This window comes from Cervus elaphus, chromosome X (genome assembly GCF_910594005.1).
Source record: "Cervus elaphus chromosome X, mCerEla1.1, whole genome shotgun sequence".
NCBI lineage: Eukaryota > Metazoa > Chordata > Mammalia > Artiodactyla > Cervidae > Cervus > Cervus elaphus.
Genome location: NC_057848.1, coordinates 111,108,778 through 111,132,840, shown reverse-complemented (window position 1 = coordinate 111,132,840; position 24,063 = coordinate 111,108,778). Strand labels below are relative to the sequence as shown.

Sequence of the window (24,063 nt, the reverse complement as noted above, 5' to 3'; positions counted from 1 at the left end):
ATTATTCAAACAGCATTATTTCTATTCTGACTGTAGGGGGACTTTCTTGTTTAAAAAGCTTGAAATAGAAAGTCTAAAGGTAGGTAAAAGTCCTCTGGTATTCCGGACTAAATCATAAGTAAGACAGGACTGTGTTAAACCTCCTTTTTCTTTAACTTGTACCTAATGGCCTGATACCACTCACAGATTAACTGAGTGCATGACCTTGTTGAAGGATGCTATAAGACCGTCACAGGAAAAGAAGAAAGTGAATCCGCAGTGGAAACTGCCAGAGGCAAAAGGAGAAAGAGATCAGAGAAATTAAACATAAAAGAACAGGAAAGGGCAGGGGGGGGAGAAAGACAAAGGGATAGATATATGTACATACACTGATACATCGGTACCCACATGAAAAAGAGGAGCTGGTCATGGATTTTTATTACAGGCATAGCTAGCATATTTTTTGTGTTATTTTATTATTATCTGTATTAAGAGTACGTGTGTTTGTGCCTCATGCTTCACTATTCCCCAGGGGCAGACTGTGTATTTCTTCAGCCCACATGTGCTGTCGTATCTGCCTGATGTTGCCAGGGAAGATCAACTGGACACTAGGTCTGGACATTCTGGAGCCTACTCTGAGAGCAAATTGCATAACCACGTGCTTAACTATGTGAGCTATAGATTTAGCAGACTATGTGGGATGGTTGGGAACATTCTGGGTGATAAAAGAGATCTGGATGAGGATTTGGGAAGTCCCAGAGGCATTTATAGAAAACAAGTAGATTAGTTCTCTCTGGATCTAAACCCATTTATGACAAACAACTCGACTAACTGTACAACGCTTGCTCATAGCCAAGACTGTTTTTGTAAGATGTTCATATTATTCTGTTGACTTTGCATACTGCTCTGTTATCCCTGAAGCTTTCGCTGGGCTAGTGGGATGGTTGGTGGGGGGATTCAATTATCAAATGTCAAGTGAAGGTGCTGCAATTAGAAGTTAATTTCTACATGGTTTGATTTGAGTACAGTCATTTCCCAGAAAGCTTTTCTAGCAACCCTGTCTTTTCCATATGATAATCCATCTTTTAACCCATCTGGAAATCAGGAACAAGGAGACTGAACCTTAAAGGTAGGAAATGTAAAGGGACCAACACAAGATCTTAGCATCATTCATTGACCTTTAGAGAATGGGACACAATTGTCTTAGAGCTCTTGATGATATAATTTGTAGTATAAAAAATTGTGGCTTCCATTACTGTGTGCTAGAGTCTTGCACCATCTGACACAGTAGCCACTAGCCACTTGACCAAATTTAAATTAAAACTTCAACTCCTCAGTAACCTGGCCACATTTCAAGTGCTCAATAGGCACATGTGGCTAATGGTTACTGTATCAAACAGAACAGATAGAACATTTCCATCAGCACAGAAGTTTCTATTGGATAGCACTGTGAATCTAGACTAACAGGATGGTGATCTGAGGACCAAGCATCTCTGTATCTGCATATAAAGTGACTTAAAAAAATTTTTTTTAATGAAAGTATAGTTGATTTATAATGTTGTGTTAGTTTCAAGTGTATAGCAAAGTGAATCGGTTATACATATACATATATCCACTCATTTTAGATTCTTTTCCCATATAGTCCATTACAGAGTATTGAATAGAGTTCCATGTGCTATACAGTAAGTGCTTATTAGTTATCTATTTTATATAGGCTTCCCTCATAGCTCAGTTGGTAAAGAATCCGCCTGTAATGCAGGAGACCCTGTTTCAATTCCTAGGTCAGGAAGATCCTGTGGAGAAGAGAAAGGCTATTTTATATAGAGTGTTGTGTATGTGTAATTTCAATCTTCCAATTTATCCCTCTCCTCCCTTATCCCCTGGTAACCATAAATTTATTTTCTACATCTGTAACTTTATTTTGTTTTGTAGATAAGTTCATTTGCAGCCTTTTTTAAGACTCCACAAACAAGCAATATCATATGATATTTGCCCTTCTCTGCCTGACTTACTTTACTCAGTATGACACTCTCTAGGTCCATCCATTTTGCTGAAAATGGCATTATTTCATTCTTTTTTATGGCAGAGTAAGCTGCACGACTAAGCACAGCACAGCACAACATTCTATTGTATATATTTGCCATATCTTCTTTATCCATTCTTTTGTTGATGAACATTTGGTTACTTCAATGTCCTGGCTTCTGTAAATAATGCTGCAGTAAACATTGGGGAGAATGTATTTTTTTCAAATTATGGTTTTCTCCAGATATATGCCCAGGAGTGGGATTGCTGAATCATCTGGTAGTTCTATTTTCAGTTTTTAAAGAAATCTCCATATTGTTCTCCATAGTGACTGTATCAGTTTACATTCCCACCAACAGTGTAGGAGTGTTCCTAAAGTGACTTATTTTTTTTTATTTCAGGTTGTCTCTTTGCATTAATATACTCAGCTCAGAGTGACACTGGGGAAGCTGAGGCAGTTTAGCAAAATTATTAGCCCTCTTACCCCCCCCCCCCCCACACGCGAAGATAAGAATTCTCCCTCATGGAATGGTTAAATGAAATGTGGCATAGTCATTAAACGGAATACAATACAGCAGTTAAAGGGAATGAACTAGAGATATCAATAAGGATAGATCTCAAAAACATTTTCATGTGAAAAAAATTGCTAAATGTAATCATTTATTGCACACAAAACAATATTACATTCTTCCTATGTAAGAGTATTTTTTAAAAGGTCTGGGAGAGTACATATCAAACCCATGAAAGTGTTAACTTCAAGGAGGGAGGAAAGGTGAGTGAGATAAGGGACCAAAGGAATTTTTAGAATTTTCTGTAATGTTCTAAATTTTTAAAGAAAAATGTACTCATGTATTACTTGTGCAATTGCAAATATTAAAACAGGACACAGGGACTTCCCTGGTGGCCAGTGGTTAAGAACATGTCTTGCAGTGCAGGGGACGTGGGTTCAATCCCTGGTCAAGGAAACTAAGGTCCCACATGCTATGGGGGACCTAAGATTTCACATACCTCGGGGCAACTAGGCCAGTACACTGCAACTAAGACCCAGACCTGATGCAGCCAAATAAATAAATATTTTTTAAAAGGACACAAATTTATATACATAACATGAATATAAATATGTAAAAATATGGTGTTGAAAAAAATAAGAGAAGTACACAAAATTCTAATGATAGTTGTGTTAAGATGGTGAGTTTGTGGGAAATTATGTTCTTCTATTTTTCTATTTAAAAAAATTTTTTTTCTTGTGGCTGTAATGTTAATACAATAAAAAATTTAAATAAAAAAAGAATGAAAAAAAAGAATCCACTTTTATGCTGCTGACATAATATTACTACAGATTAGATGTAGTTCTTAAGAGGCAATGGGCTCTAGTATGCAGTTAGTGCCAGAAATAAAAGCTCAACATGATTTATGTAAAAAATTTCAATTGTCCTTGTTGACAGTCTCCAAGATTCAATTGGTCAATACAAAACCCCATTCTGCAGCTAATTCATTCTGGCAGACACATGGGATCCCACAGTTCCTAAAAGCAGACGGTCCATTGGAATATCTATGAGACTTTCCTTCATATGCCCAGGCCACCTGACTGGTTATGGGCTTTGAAAATTGTTCAGATCAAAAATACCTCCTCTGTGGTGTGGAACTCAGTTCCAAAAGCTGCTTCCTAAGAAAAATCTGACTTCACCTGCACCCTACCTCCATGGTGATGTGAGGTAAACTTCCATGCAGACAACAAAGCTGGTCAAGCTTCCCAACTTTCAAGCCAGAACGTTAACGTGTCACCCAACCACTTGTTCATTTGGCTTCCAAAACATATGGATCCTGCCTCAGTCAACAACAGAGCATACCAACACTTCTATCCTTCATCAGAGAATAAGTATAGTCAGTTTCTGAGGTTCTGTCAAAAGCCTGACTGTGAGAAGAGATATTTATGGAATATATTGTAAGGGACATTCTATCCATCCACTTCTTTAGGTGGCATTTTAAGTTGTGTCCTCAGATCAAGTTAGAGCACCAGAAAGTTACATGCCTAAACCATATTAGCTCAGCCCCTGCAGAAACACTTTAATGTTATACCCTTGGCTTTTAGCCAGGACAGTTACAAGAAAGTAATATGAAAATCTCTTCTGTGTGCGTTACAAAACTGTTACTGAGGACATTGTCCCTTATGGTAAATCCCATATGAGAAATTTCTTATGGAATTTAGTGCCAGCGATGAACCATTATGTAGCTGTTAAAAACTGTAGTTCTGGAAGACTAAATATGAAAACATGTTTATGATATGTTCATTGAAAAAAGCAACAACACAAAATGGTACATAGAGTCTAATTGCAACCATGTAAAATTATTTGTGTCTGTGGACAAGGACAGGAAACTTGAAAAAAGTTTTCATAAAATTTTAAAAGGCAAAGCTGAAAATTGTATGAGGGCAATAGGATTACAAATTTTTTATTTTTTTCAAAAAATTTTGTTTGCTGGAGCGCTGTCTTTTCAAGTGAGGGAAAAAAGAATTTAGTGACGAAAGTCTCTATCTCTCTTAAGGAATGGCCACGTGTCTTTCATTCTGATAACAAGAATTGTGTAATTTACTGTGTTTTCCCTGTTCCCCTAGGCGGCTCAGGAGATTAATCTAATGTTCAGTCATCGCACACTAGCTGCTTCATCCTCTACATGCCTCTGATGATCTAGTTCTATAATCTGATGACATTTGTACTGTTTTTTTCAGGTAAAGTGCCTCAAATTCCTTATAGAAAGAGAAAAACATAAAGCAGTTCCCTTAGTTTAAGAGTTATACACAAAAAAAATTGAAAAAATATAAGAAAGTAAAAAGAAAAAAAACACTGTTAACACTTTTAAACATTTCTTCCTATTTTTTCTCAACATATTTTAAACAAAATTATGAGCATATAGCATATAAAGTATCACATCTAGCTCTTTTCATAAAATTTTAAAATGCAAGCATCTTGGGGCTTCCCTGGCTGTCCAGTGGTTAAGACTCTACACTTCCACTGCAGAGGGCTCGGGTTCGATCCGTGGTTGGGGAAGTTCCACATGCTGTGAGGTGCAGCCAAAGATAAAAATAAAATACAAGCATCTTTTTGTGTTTTGGACACTCTTCTGATAATAAGCCTAGTAAATATCATGTCATTTGAAGGTTGGAACCATAGAGGCCTACACGACTAGTTAATGAGAAAGCTCAAAGATCAGTTCAAAGAGCCAGAATACTGATAGATGAAGCTTTGTGGACCTTATTCCTGCAGGGAGCCAGGACAGAATTTGTGTGGGTGTGAAGTGTAAGCTCAGGGCAGTCTAAAGCCAAAAGTTCAATCTGGAGTCTTGTACCCATCTTAAGCACCCACAGAAAATAGGATTTTAGACCTAGGAGAGATTTGAGAGATCACCTAATACAAAATTCCCATTTTGCAAAAGAAAAAAACAAAGCCAAACAGGTGAACTGATTTGTGCAGGCTCTGGAGTCAGATGGCCCGGATTTGTATCTCTGCTCTCTCACTTAGTAGCTCTGGATCTTAAGTAGGTCCCTTTACCCTCACTAAGTCTCATTTTCCTCTGTGAAATTAAGATAGTAATGGTATTTAATTTACATGCTTATTCTGTGGATTAAACCAGATAATCCTTGTAAAGCACTTAGCACTGTGCCTAATACATAATAAAAACTCAATAGGGACTTCCCTGGTGGTCCAGTGATTAAGACTCTGCCTTTCAGTGCAGGGGGTGAAGGTTCGATCCCTGGTCAGGGAACTTAGATTTCACATGCCTCAGGGCAACTAAGCCCTCTTGCCACAACTAAGAGCCAATGCAGCCAAATAAATAAATGAAAAAAATTAAAACTCAGTAAATGTTACTTATTAATAGTAGTGCAATTATTATCATTATTCAACTAGTTTGTGACAGAACTACAATGAGGACTCAATCTAGAGCTCTTCTCACTACATCAGACTGACTTCCAGGGTTTGGAAAGGACTGAAAGCTGCCTCAATCTTAGTAGTAGTGCCAACTCAAATCTACTTGGGGCTAAATCTTAGGACTTTAGTCTGGGGTGTACGTTATGCAAAAGCACGTAGCCTAGTGTCTGGAAATGTAGGCTCTTACGAAATGTTTATTAACTAAGAAGATTTTTAAAAACAACGACAGGGTTGGGAGGGTGTTGCTGGCTTCTAAGAGAAGAACATGAAATCTTTCACAGAAACACATAAAGAAGGACTTAGGGAAGAGGGTTACAAAAACACATATGTTCCATACTCGTCCGTGAAGACCAGGGACAAGTTGAGATTCTTTGAGCTTTCTTATTGTTATTTTTGTTAACCCCTGCATCTTTCTCTATAGTTAATAGCAAAAGTCCTGTGCAAACCTTAGATAGGAGGGGTTTTTTCCAAAGCTGGGTATGGTAAGAAAGAAGTGAGGAAATGTCTGTCTCAATTCAGATGAATAAAGCCGGTTTGGCAGCAGGCTTGGGGGGTGGCACCCAGGTGGAAGAGTGGGTGGTGGCGGCGAAAGAGGCAAGAGAGCCAAACCCTTTGACAGTCAAGAGGGAAAAAAACAAGTGGGTAAAGGGGAGCCAGTTGAGATCATCAACTTTGGGCTTGCAACTGGGAAAAAGGCCTTCCCCACCCATATCCTGCCATATTTTTGTTCATAATTTATGACTACGCCAGTTTTCTAGGGACCTGCTGTTGGTCCTCTTTTTTTGTTTTATTGAAGTATAGTTGACTTACAATGTTGTGTTTAATTTCTTCAGTACAGCAAACTGACTCAGTTATACATGTATCTATTTTTTTTCATATTTTTTCCATTATGGTTTATCACAAGATATTAAATATGGTTCCCTGTGCTATGCAGTAGGTCCTTGTTGTTTATCTATCCTGTATATAGTAGCTTGCATCTGTGTTGGTCCTCGTTCCTGAAAGATGTCTCTTCTATTTTCCAAGGTTACTTGGTTAACTCTCTTTCTTGACTACTGTGTATTCCAACACTACAACAGTAATAAAGTGCATAACTCTGACCTCTCTAGATGCACACTTTAAAGTCTCAGTGCTCTTACCATCCATCGATCCTTCAGCTCACCCTCCTAAAGCATCTGGTCCTATGGTTTATGGTCATTTTTATCTGTCCAGAGTCCCAAGGTATACCCTCATCTTAACAGTCAATAAACATTTGTGGATTGATTGCAGAATTTGTACTCTAGTTGGGGAGAGAATATGCCCTCATGAAATGAAGAGCCATGTAACCACTAGCACAAAATGAAAGAATATAAACAGAGTTCATAGAGGCTTGGGAGATGCAGAGTTGTTAAGTGATCTGTCAGGTTGGGTTAGTTGGGGAAAGTTTCCAAGAGCATGTAAGTTTTGAGATTTGAATTTGAAATTTAAGGTGATGGACATGAATTGGTGGAGAGGTGGACCTTTTCAAACAAATGCACAAAGGGAGACAATGCAAGATATAACTCAAGCCAGGACAAGTGCCTACCCCACCTTGCCATTTCCCTGTCTCAGCAGCTCTGCATGGTCTGCCACCACACCTGTTTCAGTTAGAAGAGAGCTCCTTGTGACCTAGTGCCCAAAAGGCTCCCCCCTCTACCAAATTCACTGTTTGTGCAGCCCTTACCAAATACCCCAGGCGTAGACAGGAAATGTCTGCAGTCATTGTGAGCAACTGTCTCCTATCTCTCTAGTCTGGATCTCAGGTGGGAATACACTGTCTTCTGTTTACCCTCCACATGACAAATGCATGTTGGAGTAAAAGAAGACGGAAATATGTAGAACCAAATGGTTATGCTACCATGAGCAGACTAATGTCACTTTGAAGGTCCAATGTGCTGTGGCCTCTGAAAAATTCTGGGTTGTATGGCTCTACAACCTTGATGGGAGGTAGGACTAGTCATCACAGTGCATGTATCAAGCCACACTGCCAATGGTGTGATGCTAGGCACTATACAGATAAGTTACATTACAGTCCCTATCCCTAGGAACTTTCTGTCTAAGGAAAAATGGGCCATGGTCAGGTGGTAAATAAATATGATACATTTATTAAAATGTTCTCAAATGTACGAGTGCAATGTCATTCGATTCCTGATCTCATTCATTCGACCAACATTTATTGAATGTCTACTATGTGGGGTCGCAGAGATACATAAAACTTGTCTCTGCCTTCAAGGAGTTCACAGTTTAGTGGAAGAGATTCCCAAAAGCAAGGAATTACAGTATAATACGGTTTATGTTGTATAACATAAGCCTGCACAAAATGCTTGGGAATGCTCCCAGAAAAGGGAGAACTAATTGTACTTGAGGGAGACCAGGAAGGCTGAATAGGAGTTTTCCAGAATAAGAGACTTGGGGAAGGGATAATGAGAAGGAAGACATCCCAGGATGAGGGAAAGGTATAAAGGGTATGTATAATATTTCCAGGAAACAGTGCAAAACTCGGACTGGTTGGAACTTAATGTGCCCAGTGAAAGAGAAAGCAGGAAAGGTAGCCTGAATCTGAAGAGCCCTGTATGCCTTGCTAAGGAGTTTGAACTTTATCACATAGGGAATAGGGAAAATCAAAGGAAGTTTTAAGCAGAGAAATGCTAAGATCACATATAAGTGATACCTCAATTCTCCTGCCTGCTAACTCTGTGACTTTGGGACACTAAATCTCTGAGCATTAGTGTCCTTGTCTGTAAAATGGGCATAACAGGGGTATCTACCTCAGAGATGATTTGAGGAGTTCCTTTAAAGGAACTAATGTACATGAAGCAATCAGCACAGCGCCTGGCACATAATAAGTGCTCCATAAATTTTAGTTGTTATTACCAGGAGTGTTTCTTAGAAAAGTTATTTTGTTGACAACAAAGAACATAAACAGCAGTTGGGAAAAACTTCATGGTAGGAGGTCGGCTTAAGGCGATACTGCAATTTAATCCACTGATAAATAAGATCTTGAACTGGGATTTGGATGTGGGAGGTTAGGGAGATGAAAAGATGAAGGGTAAGTCTAGCTTAGGAGACTGGGTACATTAGGACAACCATTAACCAAATTCAGAGATAAGAGTATCCGGAGGATAGGGATGTGGGTGCAGGAACAGATAATGAGTTCTGTTTGGAACCTGTTGAATGAAAAGTGAAGCCGCCGAGGATGGGAACCTGGAGAACATCAATATTTGAGGAGAGGCCAGAAGAATCAGTGGAGAAAACTGATTGGTCAGCAACCGCACTATCGGTGGGAACTGCGTATGCGGAGTGGAGGGCGGTGGGGGAGACACTACGATCAGCTAACCACTCGTTTATGTTCCCCAAGCCCTCTGACCAACTCCTCAACATTAAAACAATTCTATTTCCTCGTTAGTTCTTTGCTTCTTGCTTTTCGGTTTTCTGCTTCTTGCAGAGAGCGCTTTTTTTTTCCCCCTTTTGCCCTCTTCTGACGGAAAGAGGGAACGGTCTAGCATCTCTCCACACGCTCATCTAGCGATCCTGAATCGCTAGGGAGGAGGGAGGAAGGGGGTGGGAGGAGGAAAATGATTTTTAACGAAAAGAAAAAGTCCGAGACCACCTCTAATAATAATAATAATTAATGTTCCCCCTCTCTATATCCTGCCACGCCGCTCTCCTGCCACCCTGATCGGGCTGACCGCGAAGTAGGACGGGAGATGTAGTCCCCATGCCAGACCAGGGTGGCACGACTAGAGAACTCGGTTTCCCAACCCGCTCTCCAGGCGCGTGCGCAGATGGCTGCCCTGGCGAGTGGTAAACAGAGACGTCAGGCGGGGGCCGCTGCTTGGAGCAAAACAAAAGGGAAACCCGGGGGGCGGGGGGTGGGGGGTTTGATAGGGGGATTGGTGCGGGAATTCGAGAGGCTGGGGCCGCGGAGACCTGGACCCGATAAAGAGGGGGGAGAGGGGAAAGGCGGGGGGAGAGGGAGTCAGGGGAGGGGCAAGTGACGCGAGGGAGCGGGGCGTGGGGGAGGGCAGTGATCCGGGTGGAGGAAATTCAGGAGGAGTGTCCGGGGGGCAGCAACTTAAAAGGGGGAGGGAACTGCGGCTAAAGAGGCGTTCTGTGATGGGAGAAAGATTTGTGAGGGGATACGGAGCCTCAGGTTTAAAAGAGCAGGAAGCTGAGAGGTTAGGAGAAAAGTGCCTTCGCTAGGCGGAGGTTACAGGTGGTGTCTCAGAAAGAGCTCCGAGGCTGCAGCCTGTAGCAGAGAAGAGACGGAGAACTGTGTGCAAGGGACAGCTTAGGAGCAAGCATCCAGGGGTGAGGGGAAGTTCGAGACTTGCTGAGGACTGGCAGGAATGTGCCCCCTGGCCCTCGTTGCTTCCCCCCTGAGGGGAGGCATCGCTAGGGACTGTGGCAGGCTCCTCTAAACGCTGAGCGGCGGAGGTCCAACTTCACGTATGGATCCAGTAAATGAGAATTCAGCCAGAGAGGCTGCCGCGATCGTAGACCTCGATCCCGACTTCGAACCCCAGAGCCGTCCCCGCTCCTGCACCTGGCCCCTTCCCCGACCAGAGCTCGCTCCCGAGCCGTCCGAGCCGTCCGAGGTGGAGCCAGGTCTGGGAGAGAAGGTACACCCGGAGGGGCGCTCGGACGGGCGCACCCAGCCGACCCTGTTGCCCTCCAGGCTCCCAGACTCGGCAGGGGGTCCCCAGCCCGGGATCCTGGGGGCTGTAACAGGTCCTCGGAAGGGAGGCTCCCGCCGGAATGCCTGGGGAAATCAGTCATATGCAGAACTCATCAGCCAGGCCATTGAAAGCGCCCCCGAGAAGCGGCTGACACTGGCCCAGATCTATGAGTGGATGGTCCGCACGGTGCCCTACTTCAAGGACAAGGGTGACAGCAACAGCTCAGCAGGATGGAAGGTAACTATGATCCCCCTCAATACCTGTCTTCTCCTGGCTCCCACCGGTCTCCTTACTTCTACTCTGCCTCCCTTTTTACACCCCTACCCCAGAGATCCACCTTCCGCTGTCAATTAGACAAGCGTTTACTTAGGACATAGTATATGCTGCTAGGTGCTTGATGCTGAAGGATCACAATGAATAAGACATTGTCCTTGCCCTGGAGAAAACTGAATTCTCTGCTCACTGCTCAACACTCCCAGCACTTTGGCTTGGGCTGCCCAAAACAGTTATCCCCACAGAGAAGTCTTTATCCTATGTACAGCGGGAACTGTGTGGATTCCCTGCAGGAACCTAGCCTTCCCTCCTCCCCCATCTCCCACCCCAACACCTTTTCTCCCATTCCTGTGGGATTACTTGGATTCCCTGCTTGCCTCCCAGTACCTCAGGGTAGAAGTACTGTTCTAGGATTCTGCTACCCAAGAAGATGGAATGAAGTGGCAAAAGGTAAAGAGTGATACCGCGGTGGGAAGGAAGTGGATCTGATGCACTAAGAGAAAAAAAAGGAGGGGCTGCCTCAGTTTACCCTATATAAAGCTGAGAAACTCTCCCTAGTCAGGGGCTATCCAAATTGTGGGGGGAAGTTTTCATTTGCTGTTGAGGAATATTCATGAAAAAAAAATAGGGCTCTGACTTTAGAACACAAGGTTGGGGGTTCCCTTGGCTTCCTATGAGGAATGTACTAGATGCTCCGAAAGCTTGTCCTGAGAAATATGGGACTCACAAAGTTAGGGAGCTTCAACTCCTACTGACGCCTTGTACTCCAGTAGGTGGTGAGACCAGCGTGCAAGGAAATACGGAAGGTTGAGTGAGCAGAGGGTCTTCTTCTAGGTATAAGAGATCGAGGGATTGAGTCTGCAGTATCCCTTGGGGTTGGGCAGAAAAGAAAGCAAGACAGCTGACTGAGACCCTTGGCACTATTTCTGGGTAGACTGCCACGCCACAGTCGCAGCTCATAAAGAGCTCCCCTCCTTGGACCCAGCCTGCACAGCTGTTTTTCTTTTCCCTTAGGTTCATTTTCCAGGGTAGAAGAAATAATGGTGAGTTGTTAGTTATGCTGTGGGAGTGTAGTCCCGCCTTAGAATTGACACTTATATTGGGTTTTTTTTTTGTTTACAAAGTAGTTAAAATTTTTAACAAAGTAGTTAAAAATCTTCACAGCAGTTCTGAGATTCCACATGTTACATATTAGGAAACTAAGGTATAGAAAGGTTGGGAAACTTGCCAAAATCGATAGAATGAGGACTTCAACTCAGGTCTAACTATAAATCTTATGCTCTATCTGCTAATCCACGCTGCCATGGAATGATGGCAAAGCCAAATCAGGCCAAGTCTGGAGCCTGCAAGGGTCTCATCCCTCACTCCCTACCCCCAAGCCTGAGCTGGCTTCCCTGGTGATATGCCAAGGTTACCACCACCCCACCAGGGGGCGGCACTCACTTAGAACAAGAAGGCTTAATTTAGGTGGCTTGGGGAGCAACCAGCAGGTGCCCTCCTTCCAAGAGGTAAAAACGGTAGGCTTCTAGGGAACCAACCTCTTCAGGTAGGAGGCTGTAGGAGGTAGTAGTTCCAAGGGCTAAAGAAGAGGGGATGAGCGAATGGCACTCATGGGTACTGAGTATAGGGACGAGAATGAGCCTTCTCAGTAGACGCAGAGTTAGAAGTTGGAAAAGCAGGGGGGAGTAGGGAGGGGGTAGAAATCATAGTGCCAGAAGTAACTGTGGCTCTTAGTTACTAAGAACCCAGGCTGGATGGACAAGTGTGATTCCCTGAAGGAACCCAAAACATTAATGCGGCCAGAGTAGTTGGAGTGCTGTTACTGCAGGGTCCCAGGGAGCCAAGGAGTTCTTCGCTAGAGAGCCCTGGAGCAAGAGGCCACTTAAGAATATTTTCCCAGGCAAAGGCTCTCCTTATCTAGAGCATCTGGCTGAAACACATGAAGTGATTTCTGACTGTCCATAGCCTCAGCCTCCTAGTTGCTCCAAGGCCTTCTGGGCTCTTCCCAAGTTTCTAAACACTGAAGAGCTTCATGTGGGAGGTCAAATGCCCCTTAGTTTAGAGTTCCTATGCAGAAATTCTTGAGGAGAAGTGGGGAAAAGGAGGTAAGAAAGAGAACGGAGGTTCCTGAGGGGTGGGGTGGGGTGGGGGAGGCCCTGCGGATACAAAGGATGGTGCAACTAGCCTGGAGGAGCCAGTAGAAATAAGCTGCTCTAGGGGTTCAAGAAGCTGCCAATCTCAGCTCCCTGGGCCCCTGGAAAAAAACCTTATCTCTAGCAGAATATCAGTATCGAGGGAGGAAGGAAAACCAGAGCTTCTAGTACCCAAGGCACTCAAGAGCTGACGGAGCTTCAAGGGGAGATTCACCATTCTTCACCCAAGGGCCACCTGTCAATCAGGCAACAAATATTGATTACGTACTGGGAGCTTGGCACTCTGAGGGGGCCACTGCAGGAGGGCTGCCTACCTGGACAACATGTCCTGGCATTTACAATTGATAATACAAATTACTTGAAACTATAAACAACATAATATAGATTTTGGGAAAATTTGTGTGGAATAGATGAAAAATACTGAACAAGAGATCTGGCTGCAGAAGTCAAGCAACCACTTTAAGAAAGCGAGAGGACTGCAGGTTGATCTTGACAAGTTAGTAGAATTGAGAGAGGGGAGCTCCTTCTCCGGACAAGGAGGGAGGGAGGGATGGGTCTGGTGTATTTGAGGCACAGGGAGAAGCCTGGCCTGAATGTAGTTGAGGGTGTGTGTCAAGGAATCGGGGGAAATCAGAAAAAAAAAAAAAAAGGAATCTGCAAATCCTGTAGAGTGCCAGGGCCCAAATGCCCTGTGTGGAGTGGAGCACCAGCCAGCCTGAGGTTCCAGCCCCTCAGCCTGTTCAGAGGCCTGACTCAAGACAGGGTGGGTCTGTCCTGGGCTGCTGTTGTGCCACTGTCCTGTAAACTCCACCCAAGCTTGCACTCAAGGAAAGGGGTGGAGCTGTGGAATGCTCTTTCCCACTGGAGCCTAGTTCTTGATGAACTAGGAGTGCGTCTTCCCAATGCTTACAAGCCCCAGGCAGCCCCCAGAGAATTGGGTCGGGTAGAGGGCTGTGAGCTTTTCAGGGGGGAAGGGGGTGCAGCGCCCTGTGAACAGGTTATCTCTGGTTATCTCCCCGACCTCTGTGCAGAGAGGTCTGGCCAGGAAGCTTGTCTTCAGGTGGGAATTGTGTGTGGTCTCCTCCCCTGCCACCACCTCCCACCCCTACTGTTGCCTGTTTTCCCCTCGAATTTGACTAGCTTTGCATCTCCAGGATCGCCCACTCCCGGCCACGCCCCAGTGTCCTTTTTGACTGGACTGCCGACCACTGACCTCCCTTTCTTGTTGCCTCTGCCCCCTCCAGAATTCAATCCGCCACAACCTATCCCTGCATAGCAAGTTCATCAAGGTTCACAACGAGGCTACCGGCAAGAGCTCCTGGTGGATGCTGAATCCGGAGGGAGGCAAGAGCGGCAAGGCACCCCGCCGCCGGGCAGCCTCCATGGATAGCAGCAGCAGGCTGCTCCGGGGCCGCAGCAAAACCCCCAAGAAGAAACCAGCTGTGCTGCCAGCTCCACGTGAAGGTGCCACTCCGAGGAGCCCTGCTGGCCACTTTGCCAAGTGGTCAGGCAGCCCTTGCTCTCGAAACCGAGAGGAAGCCGATGCGTGGAGCACCTTCCGTCCACGAAGCAGTTCGAATGCCAGCACTGTCAGCACCCGGCCCTCTCCCAGGGAGCCGGAGCCTGAGGTGCTGGCGGAAGAGGAAATGCCAGCCTCAGCCAGTGGCTATGCAGGGGGTGTCCCTCCCACCCTGAAAGAAGATCTGGAGCTGTTAGATGGGCTCAATCTCACATCTCCCCACTCGCTGCTGTCTCGGAGCAGCCTCTCTGGCTTCTCTTTGCAGCATCCTGGGGTTCCAGGCCCCTTACACACCTACAGCACCTCTCTCTTCAGCCCAGCAGAGGGGCCCCTGTCAGCAGGAGAAGGGTGCTTCTCAAGCTCCCAGTCTTTGGAGGCTCTGCTCACCTCTGATACGCCACCACCTCCTGCCGATGTCCTCATGACCCAGGTAGATCCCATTCTGTCCCAGGCTCCAACACTTCTGCTGCTGGGGGGGATACCTTCCTCCAGTAAGCTAGGCACGGGGGGTGGCCTGTGTCCTAAACCCCTAGAGGCTGCAGGCCCCAGCGGTCTGGTTCCCACCCTCCCGATGATAGCACCAGCACCACCTCCAGTCATGGCGGGGGCTCCGGTCCCCAAGCCCCTGGGGGCTCCTGTGCTCACACCTCCTACTGAAGCTCCAAGCCAAGACCGAATGCCTCAGGATCTTGATCTCGACATATACATGGAGAACCTGGAGTGTGACATGGATAACATCATCAATGACCTCATGGATGGGGACGAAGGACTGGACTTCAACTTTGAGCCAGGTATGGCCCACCTTAATCATGGCAGCATCTCACAACCTATTCCTGTTCCTAGGTGTCCAGCTAGTCCTGTGATCTAGCAAGGGGGAGATTGAGAACAAGGGGTAGCTGGAAGTCCCAGGGAATTAGAGGGAGGACGTCCCATTAGAGTGGCATAGTTTCCAGATGGGACCTCCAAGGCCCCTCAGCAGTGCTCACCGCTACACTGAAGCACGGGAGAGGTGGGGGAGGGGCTGTCTCTGTTTTCCTTAATGTGGTTCTTGCTGATGGAAAGTTGTCATGCCCCCAGATGAGTCTCTGACCTTGTCCTCCGTTTTTTCTGCCCACAGATCCCTGAGCCATGGTTGGAAGCTTCATTCCCTGCTTCAGAGACAGAACCAGGCGTGCCCATATCCACTCTTTACCCTTGACCCCTCCCAGGGAATTTGGGACCCTGCTTTAGAGCTAGAGTAGGGTCTGCTCACCTGGGTACTGAGAAAATTATAAAGATATAGCTGGGGGGTGGGGAGGGAGAGGGGAGGGGAAGGGGAGAGGGTTTATTCTCACTGTGCCAATTAGGGAGCCATCCTCAGCTCCCCCCCCACGCATTCCCACCCCATAGATTTTGTAGCATGGGCGGGCAATACTGTTGGAAATGTGAAGTCACCAGTGGCCTTACCCCTGCCTTTGGGAGCAGGATTTTTTGTAGAGTCTTATCTGAGCTGGTCCAGGCTGGATTGAGCCTGAGATTTTTATGCATTGGTGTGGGATTGGGGGTGTAACAGGGATCTGGAAGGGCCAAGGTATGAAGCCTGGAATGGCTGTGGCTCACCAAGCCAAATCACCCTTGGAAGACTACGGATAACAGAAAGGCTTTTTGTAAACCTTCAAAGAAATATAAACACATAATAGGGAGATGTTACACAGTGGCAAGGTGTTAGTGATGGGGAGAGTGCTTTTTTCTTTTTGGAAGGCTTTGCCGTAGTCACCTTATGCAAACACTACAGATATTATTCTTGGAAACACGGGGGAGACAGGGGAGAGAACACTAGGCCTGCAGAGAGCAGGGGGCAAGGGGAAGAGCTCCCATGAGGACCAGGTCTAGAACATGATCTGCACTGAACTAGCTTGGAGTTTCCCTGAGGAAAAGCTCAGCCAGGTGCCTTCATCCTGTCACCTTGTGCCTGGGAGTGTGTGGTGTTGGGGTGCAGCCACACTCTCTCATGACCCCCTGTGGGTTACTGCTATGGTGGGAGAGTGCAGTTGAGGGCCTGGAATGAGTCTGTGGCCTGGGAAGGGGGTGGGAGGGGGGAGAAGAGAAGGAGGGAAGGATTTAGGGTGGTAAAGTTAGGCACAGAGACCTCCCTGTTCCAGGCCCCAGACAGCTGTCCCTGCCCTTCTTCCCCTTGCCTGACTGCAGGGGTTATGGGGAAGTGTGTGTGGTGGCAGGCAGGGGGAGGGGTGGAACAGGGATAGGGGAGCTGGGGAGCTTGGCTGAGGGTCTGGGAAATGAGCAGGGATGGAGGAGAATGTAGATCAGGTTTACTAGCACCTGCTAGGGAAGGCCATCTGGGGCTCATTCTCCACCCTAGCCCCCAAAGCAGTCCCTCCCCCAGTCCTCTTTGCATTGTCCCCTCCCCCGCCCCTGCTGTGGGTTCCCATCATTTCCTGTGTCAGCGCCTGGCCTACCCAGATTGTTTCGTGTGCTAGATTGGAGTGGGGAAGTGTGTCAAATCAATAAATGAATTAATTCAATAAATGCCTATAACCAGCTCTGGTTTCTGCTGCCTCTCTGTTCCCCTGTGGATAAGGAAGGAGCGGGGATGGGGACTGCCCAGAGGCAGACTGGTCGGGGGCAGGGGAATTTCAGCCGGGGACTTTGTGGAGTATGGTGGGGGAGGGAAGATGCCCATCCCATCACCTAACCCCAGCAGGAGTAGGCGGGCTGTGATAGGCCTCCCAAGGGGAGGTCGTCTGGTTGGAAAAGACCCCACCCCCTACTCTGTCCCTCAAAGGCTTATTGTACTACACTTTGCTGCCTTTCCTCACCCCCCACCCATGTGCTTGCCCCTGCCCTCTCCTGGTCCTACGGATCCTGAGAGCCTCCACAATGCCTGGGGCAGATTTAAGCCTTGGTGTCGATATTGGGAGAAGTCTTTCTTGAAAAAAGGAACCTCACATTAAATGCCAGTGATTTCATTGCAGCTCTCACTTGGTCACTTTATTTTGTTAGCGATGTTTATCTCGCCTACTGACAAAATCCGCTCTGGTCTTCAAGACCGGAGCCCTACGAGTGGGCCCCTCTTCATCTGATCGTCCTGATGATTTGGACTGGAAAAGGAAAGGGTCAGTAAGTACAAAGGCCCCTGCAGAGAAGTTTTCTACAAACTAGGGCCAAAGGCAGGACCAAAGAGGTGAGAGGCAGGTCTTGGTCACGAATGTTGGATTTGGAAAGGAAATTCATCCCAGAGAGCCGGGGCAGAGAAGATTTCAGTAGACAGGTGGGGAAAGGAGGCTGCTGGGGCAGACCATGTTCGGTAAGGCTTACTGGGAGGTTCACGGAGGATTCAACTGCAACGACTTTCTTGGCTTCTTGGATTCTAAGCATTTTCACTCGACTTCTCTCCAGGAGGTCACATTGTGTACGCAAGGCATCTAGGAACCAGGGAAAGTCACCCCCCCCACACACACACCTCTGAGGACTAGAGAGCTTCCCTACCCATCCTGGCCCTTCCATTATTCACATGATCACTTGGAGTAACCGGGCCTAAAGCTAGGCTGAGGAGTAACCTGAAGGTGCCTAAGCTTTACTCTTTTCAGTGGGAATTGGGACACCAAGAATCCAAAAGCAGAAGATGAAGGGAAAGATGGGAATGAGGTGGTGGGGATAGGGAGATGTACTGAGAAGATGGCTGAGAAATGGCGAGGACGGGTGAGTGAGACATGCACACTCCACCTGGTTTGAGCCAAGCACCACTCCTGAAGTGGACCTAGACTCTAGACCCCTTTACCTAGGATCTTGTGATCCTATCTGACAGACTACACCAGCCCCAGCCTATATTCTCAATTACCCAGCTGAGTCCAATACCCTTCACATTCCTCCTTCCTCCATCATGCTGCTTACCAACAAGCTCGGGTTCTGGGTTCTTCAGGAGGGGCACAAATGCTTTGTAGGCATTCTCAAGTCTAGTTCCTGTGAATACAGTAGTGCAATACCCCTAGCCCCATCACCCAGCCTCTCCCTTCCAAAGCCCAAAATTTCAGGACCCTAATACTCAATACTACCTTGGGCTGGTGTAACTTATTTCCTCCCCTCAGGTCCATCCCTCAGCCAGGTCGGGCTAGGGGTTGGAGGCACAGAATATGCTAACTTAACCACTGTCACAGAGGCAATGCTCTTTCTTAGGCTTGACTAGAGACAGTCAATTTGGATCTGGCTGAGGGGGCCCTATTTGAAGGATTGGATTCACGGTCCAGCTTTGGGGCCTTGCTCTATCCCTGGGGAATGCTCCCAAGTCTCTACCTGGTGCCCCACGCTCCACCTTACAAACGTAGTAGGTGTTTCGAGCTGTAAGGAATTTGTTGGCATAGTCTCCAGGAGTCTTCATCAGAAAAAACAACTTCATTGTCCCCGTTTCATCACATAAATCGATGGTGTCTGGAGGGAGGCCACAGGGTAATCAAGGCAGGTAAGGAAGGGGAGCGGGAGTGAAAGGGGCCAGTGATCCTATCCAGAACAGGTTGAAGAAGCTTCGGGGATTCAAGGAGCTCTCTTCTTGCCAGCAGGAGAACTCGGGGGCTTGAAGTAGTAGGCTCGATGACCGTACTACTTCAGACCCTTGGCCACGAGTCCCCTCCCCACACTCCTCACCTGTTTTAGGCAACCCCACTTTACGGCGGGCATAATGCAGCAGCAGAAGGACAGAACAGTTAATATTGGCCAGAAACTGCTGATTATCTGAGAAAAGACAGGATGGGGCATGTGGCCCTTCCCCAGTTATTCCATCCCTGTGCCCTCCACTGCGCCTCCAACACCCCCAACCTTACACATAGACTCCAGCTCTGTGATACCCCTCACCTCCATGTTTGATAAAGATGAACATGCTCTCAAGATCTTCTCACTCTTCAAAGAGAGTCTTGATACATCATGGCAGAAGGAGGGTGTCCTAGAGGCCTTGGGGAGCCAAGTGGGCCCAAAAGATCAGGGGGCTGGAGAGGCAGATGGATTACATTGACTGAGGAGGCCCAGACTGGGCAGACAGGAGAGAGCTATGGGCAGTTGTGGATAACCAACATCCCTATGGGTGGGGCCTGAAGCTGAGGGATTATGAGGTCAGAAGTGCTATGTGTGGCAGCGGGGGGAGGAAGGCTAAGAGGAGAAGAACCTGGGCGGGGTCTATAAAAATGTGTTGAAAATGGGGGCAATGACAATAACCAAAGAAAATCAGGGCAGCATGGTAAATCTTACTCTAAACTTGCCCCCAGAAAGAGTGTAGGACACCTAGAATGAAGTCTGTTTCTGGAGCAGCACTCTTTCCTAGGGAATTTGTAGAGCCATTGCCACTGTGGCAGGAGCCCATGGCTCCTGTTTCATGCCCTCAGTACTGTGCCTCCCACCCTCATTGTATCCCACATTTCCCTTGCTCCCCACCCCAACAATAGACATCCTTGATGATTATCAACAGAAATTTTATTTCTCATTGGTTTCTGGAACAATTGAAGAGTAGATGGCAAGGGGGAGGGAGGGACAGCAGAAGCAATACTGTGAGGAGGAAGGGCTGGACTGGGGGAGATGAGAAACATGGATGGGGCCAAGGGGCAATTCTCAAGTAGGAGATATTAACGAGGGGGCAGTGATAGGGGTAACAAAATTCAAAATCAGCCACAGGCGGCGAGGTGAGCATTGGACCCAGGTTGGTTGGACAAGGGCAAGTTAGCACAGTTTAGGGCTCCAGGACCCTGGATTCTTGTCAGGGCCTCAGGGCTCAGGTTTCAGGGTGTAACATGGAGGAGCCCAGTAGGGGCTGTGCTGGCTGCAGGGGGAACCCCCAGGCCCTTCCCCTCCTTTGGGGGGAATCTCACTGACGTGGCAGAGCCGTTCACTGTAGTCTGGCTGCAGACTCTCCGCCAATCCCTTAGATACACCACTCCAGGCCTAAAGACAAATATCTCCAGGTCAGGGGCCTGTGCCAAGGGAACTCTCCTAATCTGCAACCACTGTGATTACAGAAGGGACACACACACTCCTGGCGCCCCAATACCACTGTTTCCATCTGCCTCAACCAATCTAGGATCAGTTCTTCTGGGTGCCTCTCTGTGTCTAGCCCATCCCCCAAGTGGTCAGCCACATCCTGACTGTTAGTGCAGGCCCCTCTCCCCTCCCCTCCTTCCCCCATGCTCTGTCTAGCTGGCAGGCAGTTGGTGGCAGTTGACACATTGAAGTCTGCGTATGACAGTGTTCTCACCGAGAAGTTTCCATGGTATTCAGTAACCAGATCCTCTAGGTTCTTGAGGGTAGGAATTCGGGGCATTGTCCTGAGCAGGGAGAAAGAGGGAATAGGAGCACATCAGTCACGCTCTTTTATTATCCTTCTCCCCCTTCTCCCACATGGAATGAAATGATTCTGTGTTGCCTGTGCCTGCATCTTCTTTTCATCCTCATGCCCTCTTGGGTGATCCTCTTGGGTGATTCCTTACTGTCCCGCCCTCTACTTCTGGAGACCCTGTAATAACCCTCCTCTACTATTCCCAGCACCCCCTCCCCACCTCATTTTCCTGGGATTCAGAATTCTCACCGTTCCAGCCAGCAGTACACACAGATGAGGCTCACAATCAATCCCATGGAGCCAAGAGGGATCAGCACAGCTTCCAATGCAAACAACGAAGGATTTTCTGGATTCTCAAGATTCTCTGTCAGAAAGAGGAAAGAAAAAGAGACCTAACATTTGTAGTACCCCTACTATGTGCCAACATTTAGAGCGCTAACTTGGTGCCAGACACTGTGCTAAACACTATCTGTGTATTCAATCTTCACAACTCCTGAGGGGCCAGGGAGCAATCATTATGTTCATTTTACAAACAAAGAAACAGAATCAAAGAGGTGAGTGATGTGCCTAAGGTCAAAGAGGTAGGAAGTGGCAGAGGCAGGTTTAAACCTTAGATTTGCCTGGTTCCAAAAGGCATCTTGACCACACAGGCTTTCTGGGAACACCGCAGGGAAATCTTACACATTCTGTATCCCCTTTGAATACCCCCTCAGCCTCCTTCTCAACCCACTCCCCCTACTCTAACAACACACTGATCCACACTACACAGAAAAATCCTGCTTCCTGGGAGTTGGAGTTGAACAGTGAGGGGAGATGGGCCACCAAGTTTGGGGTCCTAGTGGTAGGGAGGCAAGGCAAAAGACAATGGTGCTAGAAAGGTTGGGGTACTCGGCTCATGGGTCAGGGTGATGCGTTAGGTCCATTTTACCTTTTGAAGTATTGCTGCCCCAGTGAATTGGGTAGCTCCAGTCACTCCAATGCTGAGCACTTCCGCAAAGTGGGTTATAACGGCTCCGAACACGGAACGTGTAGAGCTTCTGTGCATCCACACTAGGCAGAGAGAAGCTATGTCTGTGGTCCACGGATTGTTCCTTGAGGAGAAAGAGAGTGAGGGAAAGACGGGTGTCTATAGAAGAAGGGAGAATGAAAACTGCTGCCCCCACTCCCATCTCACGTCATCTTCTGGTTCTTCTCAGTTTCTCCCTCCTCTCTTGACTATTAAAGTCACACTGCTACCTTCACTAACCAGAATTGAATGCTTTTGTTTACTTGCCTTTCTGGTATTGGGAAGAGTATGAGTAGGGAAACCTTAAGGAAAACTCAAAGATGAGGAGAAAGAAAGGAGTCAGAGGAGCAGGGTGGAAGGTGGGCAGGGGAACTGAGAGGCAGACAGCAGGAGCTGGGGACCAGCATTCCTATTGGCTGATTGAATCCTTTATCCCTACTTGCTCGGCCTGGGCTGCTATCCCCACTCACTCACCGTCCAGCTTTGGTCCCGGTCACTCCGGTACTGCACCAGGTGCTCCAAACAGTGGTCCAAGTATCTGTTGCTCCAGCTCAGTTCTAGCTGGAATTCACTCAGGTTGCGAAGTGTCAGGTTCTCTGGAGCCCAGGGGATCACTGGAGATATGTGTGCGTGTGTGGTCATTCCCCTGGCCTAGATAAGTCAGGATCCTGAAGGTAGTGCCCCCGAGCCCTCCTCCCTTCCCCATTCTATCCCTCACCTCCTCTTTTCTGCCACGTACACTCATGGTGAAAGAACACCACTTTAATTACTCCAATACCCCACAATATCCTTTGACCTTCCTTTCCAACTTACCCAGATCCTGCAGTTTTAGCATCTGTTTGGGCTGCTTCCTGTGTTCCCGTGGGTCCTGGAGCTGGACAACAAATGTTTCATAGAGACGGATCTCCTTTTTTCCAAACCAACAGCCAGAAGTGATTCCTTCAGAGAATAGATAGTGGCCACACTCCTGGAGTTTATCATCACCATTAAAGTTCCTGTACCTAGAGAAAATTTTCAAGAGAGAATAACAATGAAGTAAACTTGGGTACTCCAGATTACCACAGCCCAGCCTCGGCTCCTCTAAACTGATTTTTTTTTTCTTCTCTAAACTGATTTATGACTTACCTCACGAGAAAATAGTGGAGAGCTTAGGGTGCTGGCTACTCTCTTTCTTGGTCCCCATACAGTCTTTTCACATCTAGTCTTTCACATCACCTCCTCCTCCCGCCACCCCCCCCCCTCCCCGCCCGGCTACCTCCTCTCCCTTTCTCATACCCATAATGCAGAGTCAGGTTGTTGGGCTGGGGCTCAGAGCTGCTGTTCCAAGTGCAATTCATATACTCCACATTGAACACAAAACACTGAACCTCTGGGAGGGGCAGAGTGGAAACATCGAGGGTCCCAGCGGGTGTCGAAGTCAGGAAGGAGTCTAGGTTGGAGAGAAAATGAAGTGGGGGAGGGGAAGAAAAGACAAGATGGTCAGAAGCAGAAGCAGAGCGAGGCAAGGAACCCTTCCCTTGCCCTCCCTACAGTACTCTTTAAATTCTGCCCGCATCCTTCTAATGCCCGGTGGCAGGTTTCAGGATTCTGTGCGACCCCTTCCCACAGCTTCCCTTCTCACCAACCTCCTCCAGTCCCAGGTTTCCCACCAATGTCTTCATTCCCACTGGGCGTGAGGAACTTTGGGTTCAGCCCCACCCCCAGCAGAGGCAGCTGGAGAAATAAGAGGGATCTGAGTGGCAACGGTGGCTTCAACATGGCGCTTACTCTTCGTTCCCTGGGTGTTGACTGTGTCAGGAACCTGGGCCCCTTACCCACTACCCCTCCCCACCCACACATTTCCTTCTGTCATAACTTCCGGTGGAAAGAACCTTAGAAACCAGGGCTTTACGGAGGGTGTGGTGAATGTCTGCTATGACACAGGCTAAATCCTCCAGGAGATTAGGTGTTAATCTAATCTGTAGGTATAACACCACCACTGTAATGTGGTGTTAAGTAGAGACTAAAGCTGGGTATCCAATATTGTCGCAGACTCAAGAATCCTCAGACTACCTAGATCCTGGGAAGGATCTGTTCACTACCACCACCATTCCCAATCACCTTCTCATCTAAATTGTTTCATCCCATAGAGTGGAGGGTCTGAACCTCCCCTCATCTGATGCTAAGCTTCTTCCTTGA

The 24,063-nt window shown here is 47.2% G+C and overlaps 3 protein-coding genes across 5 annotated transcripts; 1 reads left to right on the top strand and 2 right to left on the bottom strand.

The window, feature by feature from the left end:
* The first annotated feature begins 9,723 nt into the window (after positions 1–9,723).
* On the top strand, positions 9,724–17,106 carry FOXO4 (forkhead box O4). 2 transcript variants are annotated; one of them, XM_043896852.1, is made up of 4 exons: positions 9,745–10,858; positions 14,292–14,996; positions 15,145–15,357; positions 15,684–17,106. In XM_043896852.1, exons 1-4 carry the CDS (start codon positions 10,394–10,396, stop codon positions 15,762–15,764), a joined length of 1,464 nt encoding a protein of 487 aa, XP_043752787.1. In that variant the 5' UTR covers positions 9,745–10,393; the 3' UTR covers positions 15,765–17,106. The 2 variants fall into 2 exon arrangements, with proteins under 2 accessions (XP_043752785.1, XP_043752787.1); XM_043896850.1 differs by having other exon boundaries at positions 9,724–10,858; positions 14,292–15,357.
* Positions 17,107–17,532: 426 nt separating this feature from the next.
* On the bottom strand, positions 17,533–19,684 carry CXHXorf65 (chromosome X CXorf65 homolog). 2 transcript variants are annotated; one of them, XM_043896654.1, is made up of 6 exons: positions 19,412–19,684; positions 19,205–19,291; positions 18,857–18,991; positions 18,458–18,526; positions 17,882–17,988; positions 17,533–17,664 (listed from the first exon to the last, which is right to left on the bottom strand). In XM_043896654.1, the coding sequence occupies exons 1-6, from the start codon at positions 19,434–19,436 to the stop codon at positions 17,563–17,565; spliced, it is 525 nt and encodes a 174-aa protein (XP_043752589.1). In that variant the 5' UTR covers positions 19,437–19,684; the 3' UTR covers positions 17,533–17,562. The 2 variants fall into 2 exon arrangements, with proteins under 2 accessions (XP_043752589.1, XP_043752587.1); XM_043896652.1 differs by having other exon boundaries at positions 17,533–17,988; positions 19,412–19,528.
* Positions 19,685–20,001: 317 nt separating this feature from the next.
* On the bottom strand, positions 20,002–23,689 carry IL2RG (interleukin 2 receptor subunit gamma). Its single transcript, XM_043897500.1, has 8 exons — positions 23,511–23,689; positions 23,161–23,314; positions 22,699–22,886; positions 22,360–22,499; positions 21,808–21,970; positions 21,129–21,243; positions 20,799–20,868; positions 20,002–20,488 (listed from the first exon to the last, which is right to left on the bottom strand). Exons 1-8 carry the CDS (start codon positions 23,641–23,643, stop codon positions 20,312–20,314), a joined length of 1,140 nt encoding a protein of 379 aa, XP_043753435.1. The 5' UTR covers positions 23,644–23,689; the 3' UTR covers positions 20,002–20,311.
* Positions 23,690–24,063: the final 374 nt, after the last annotated feature.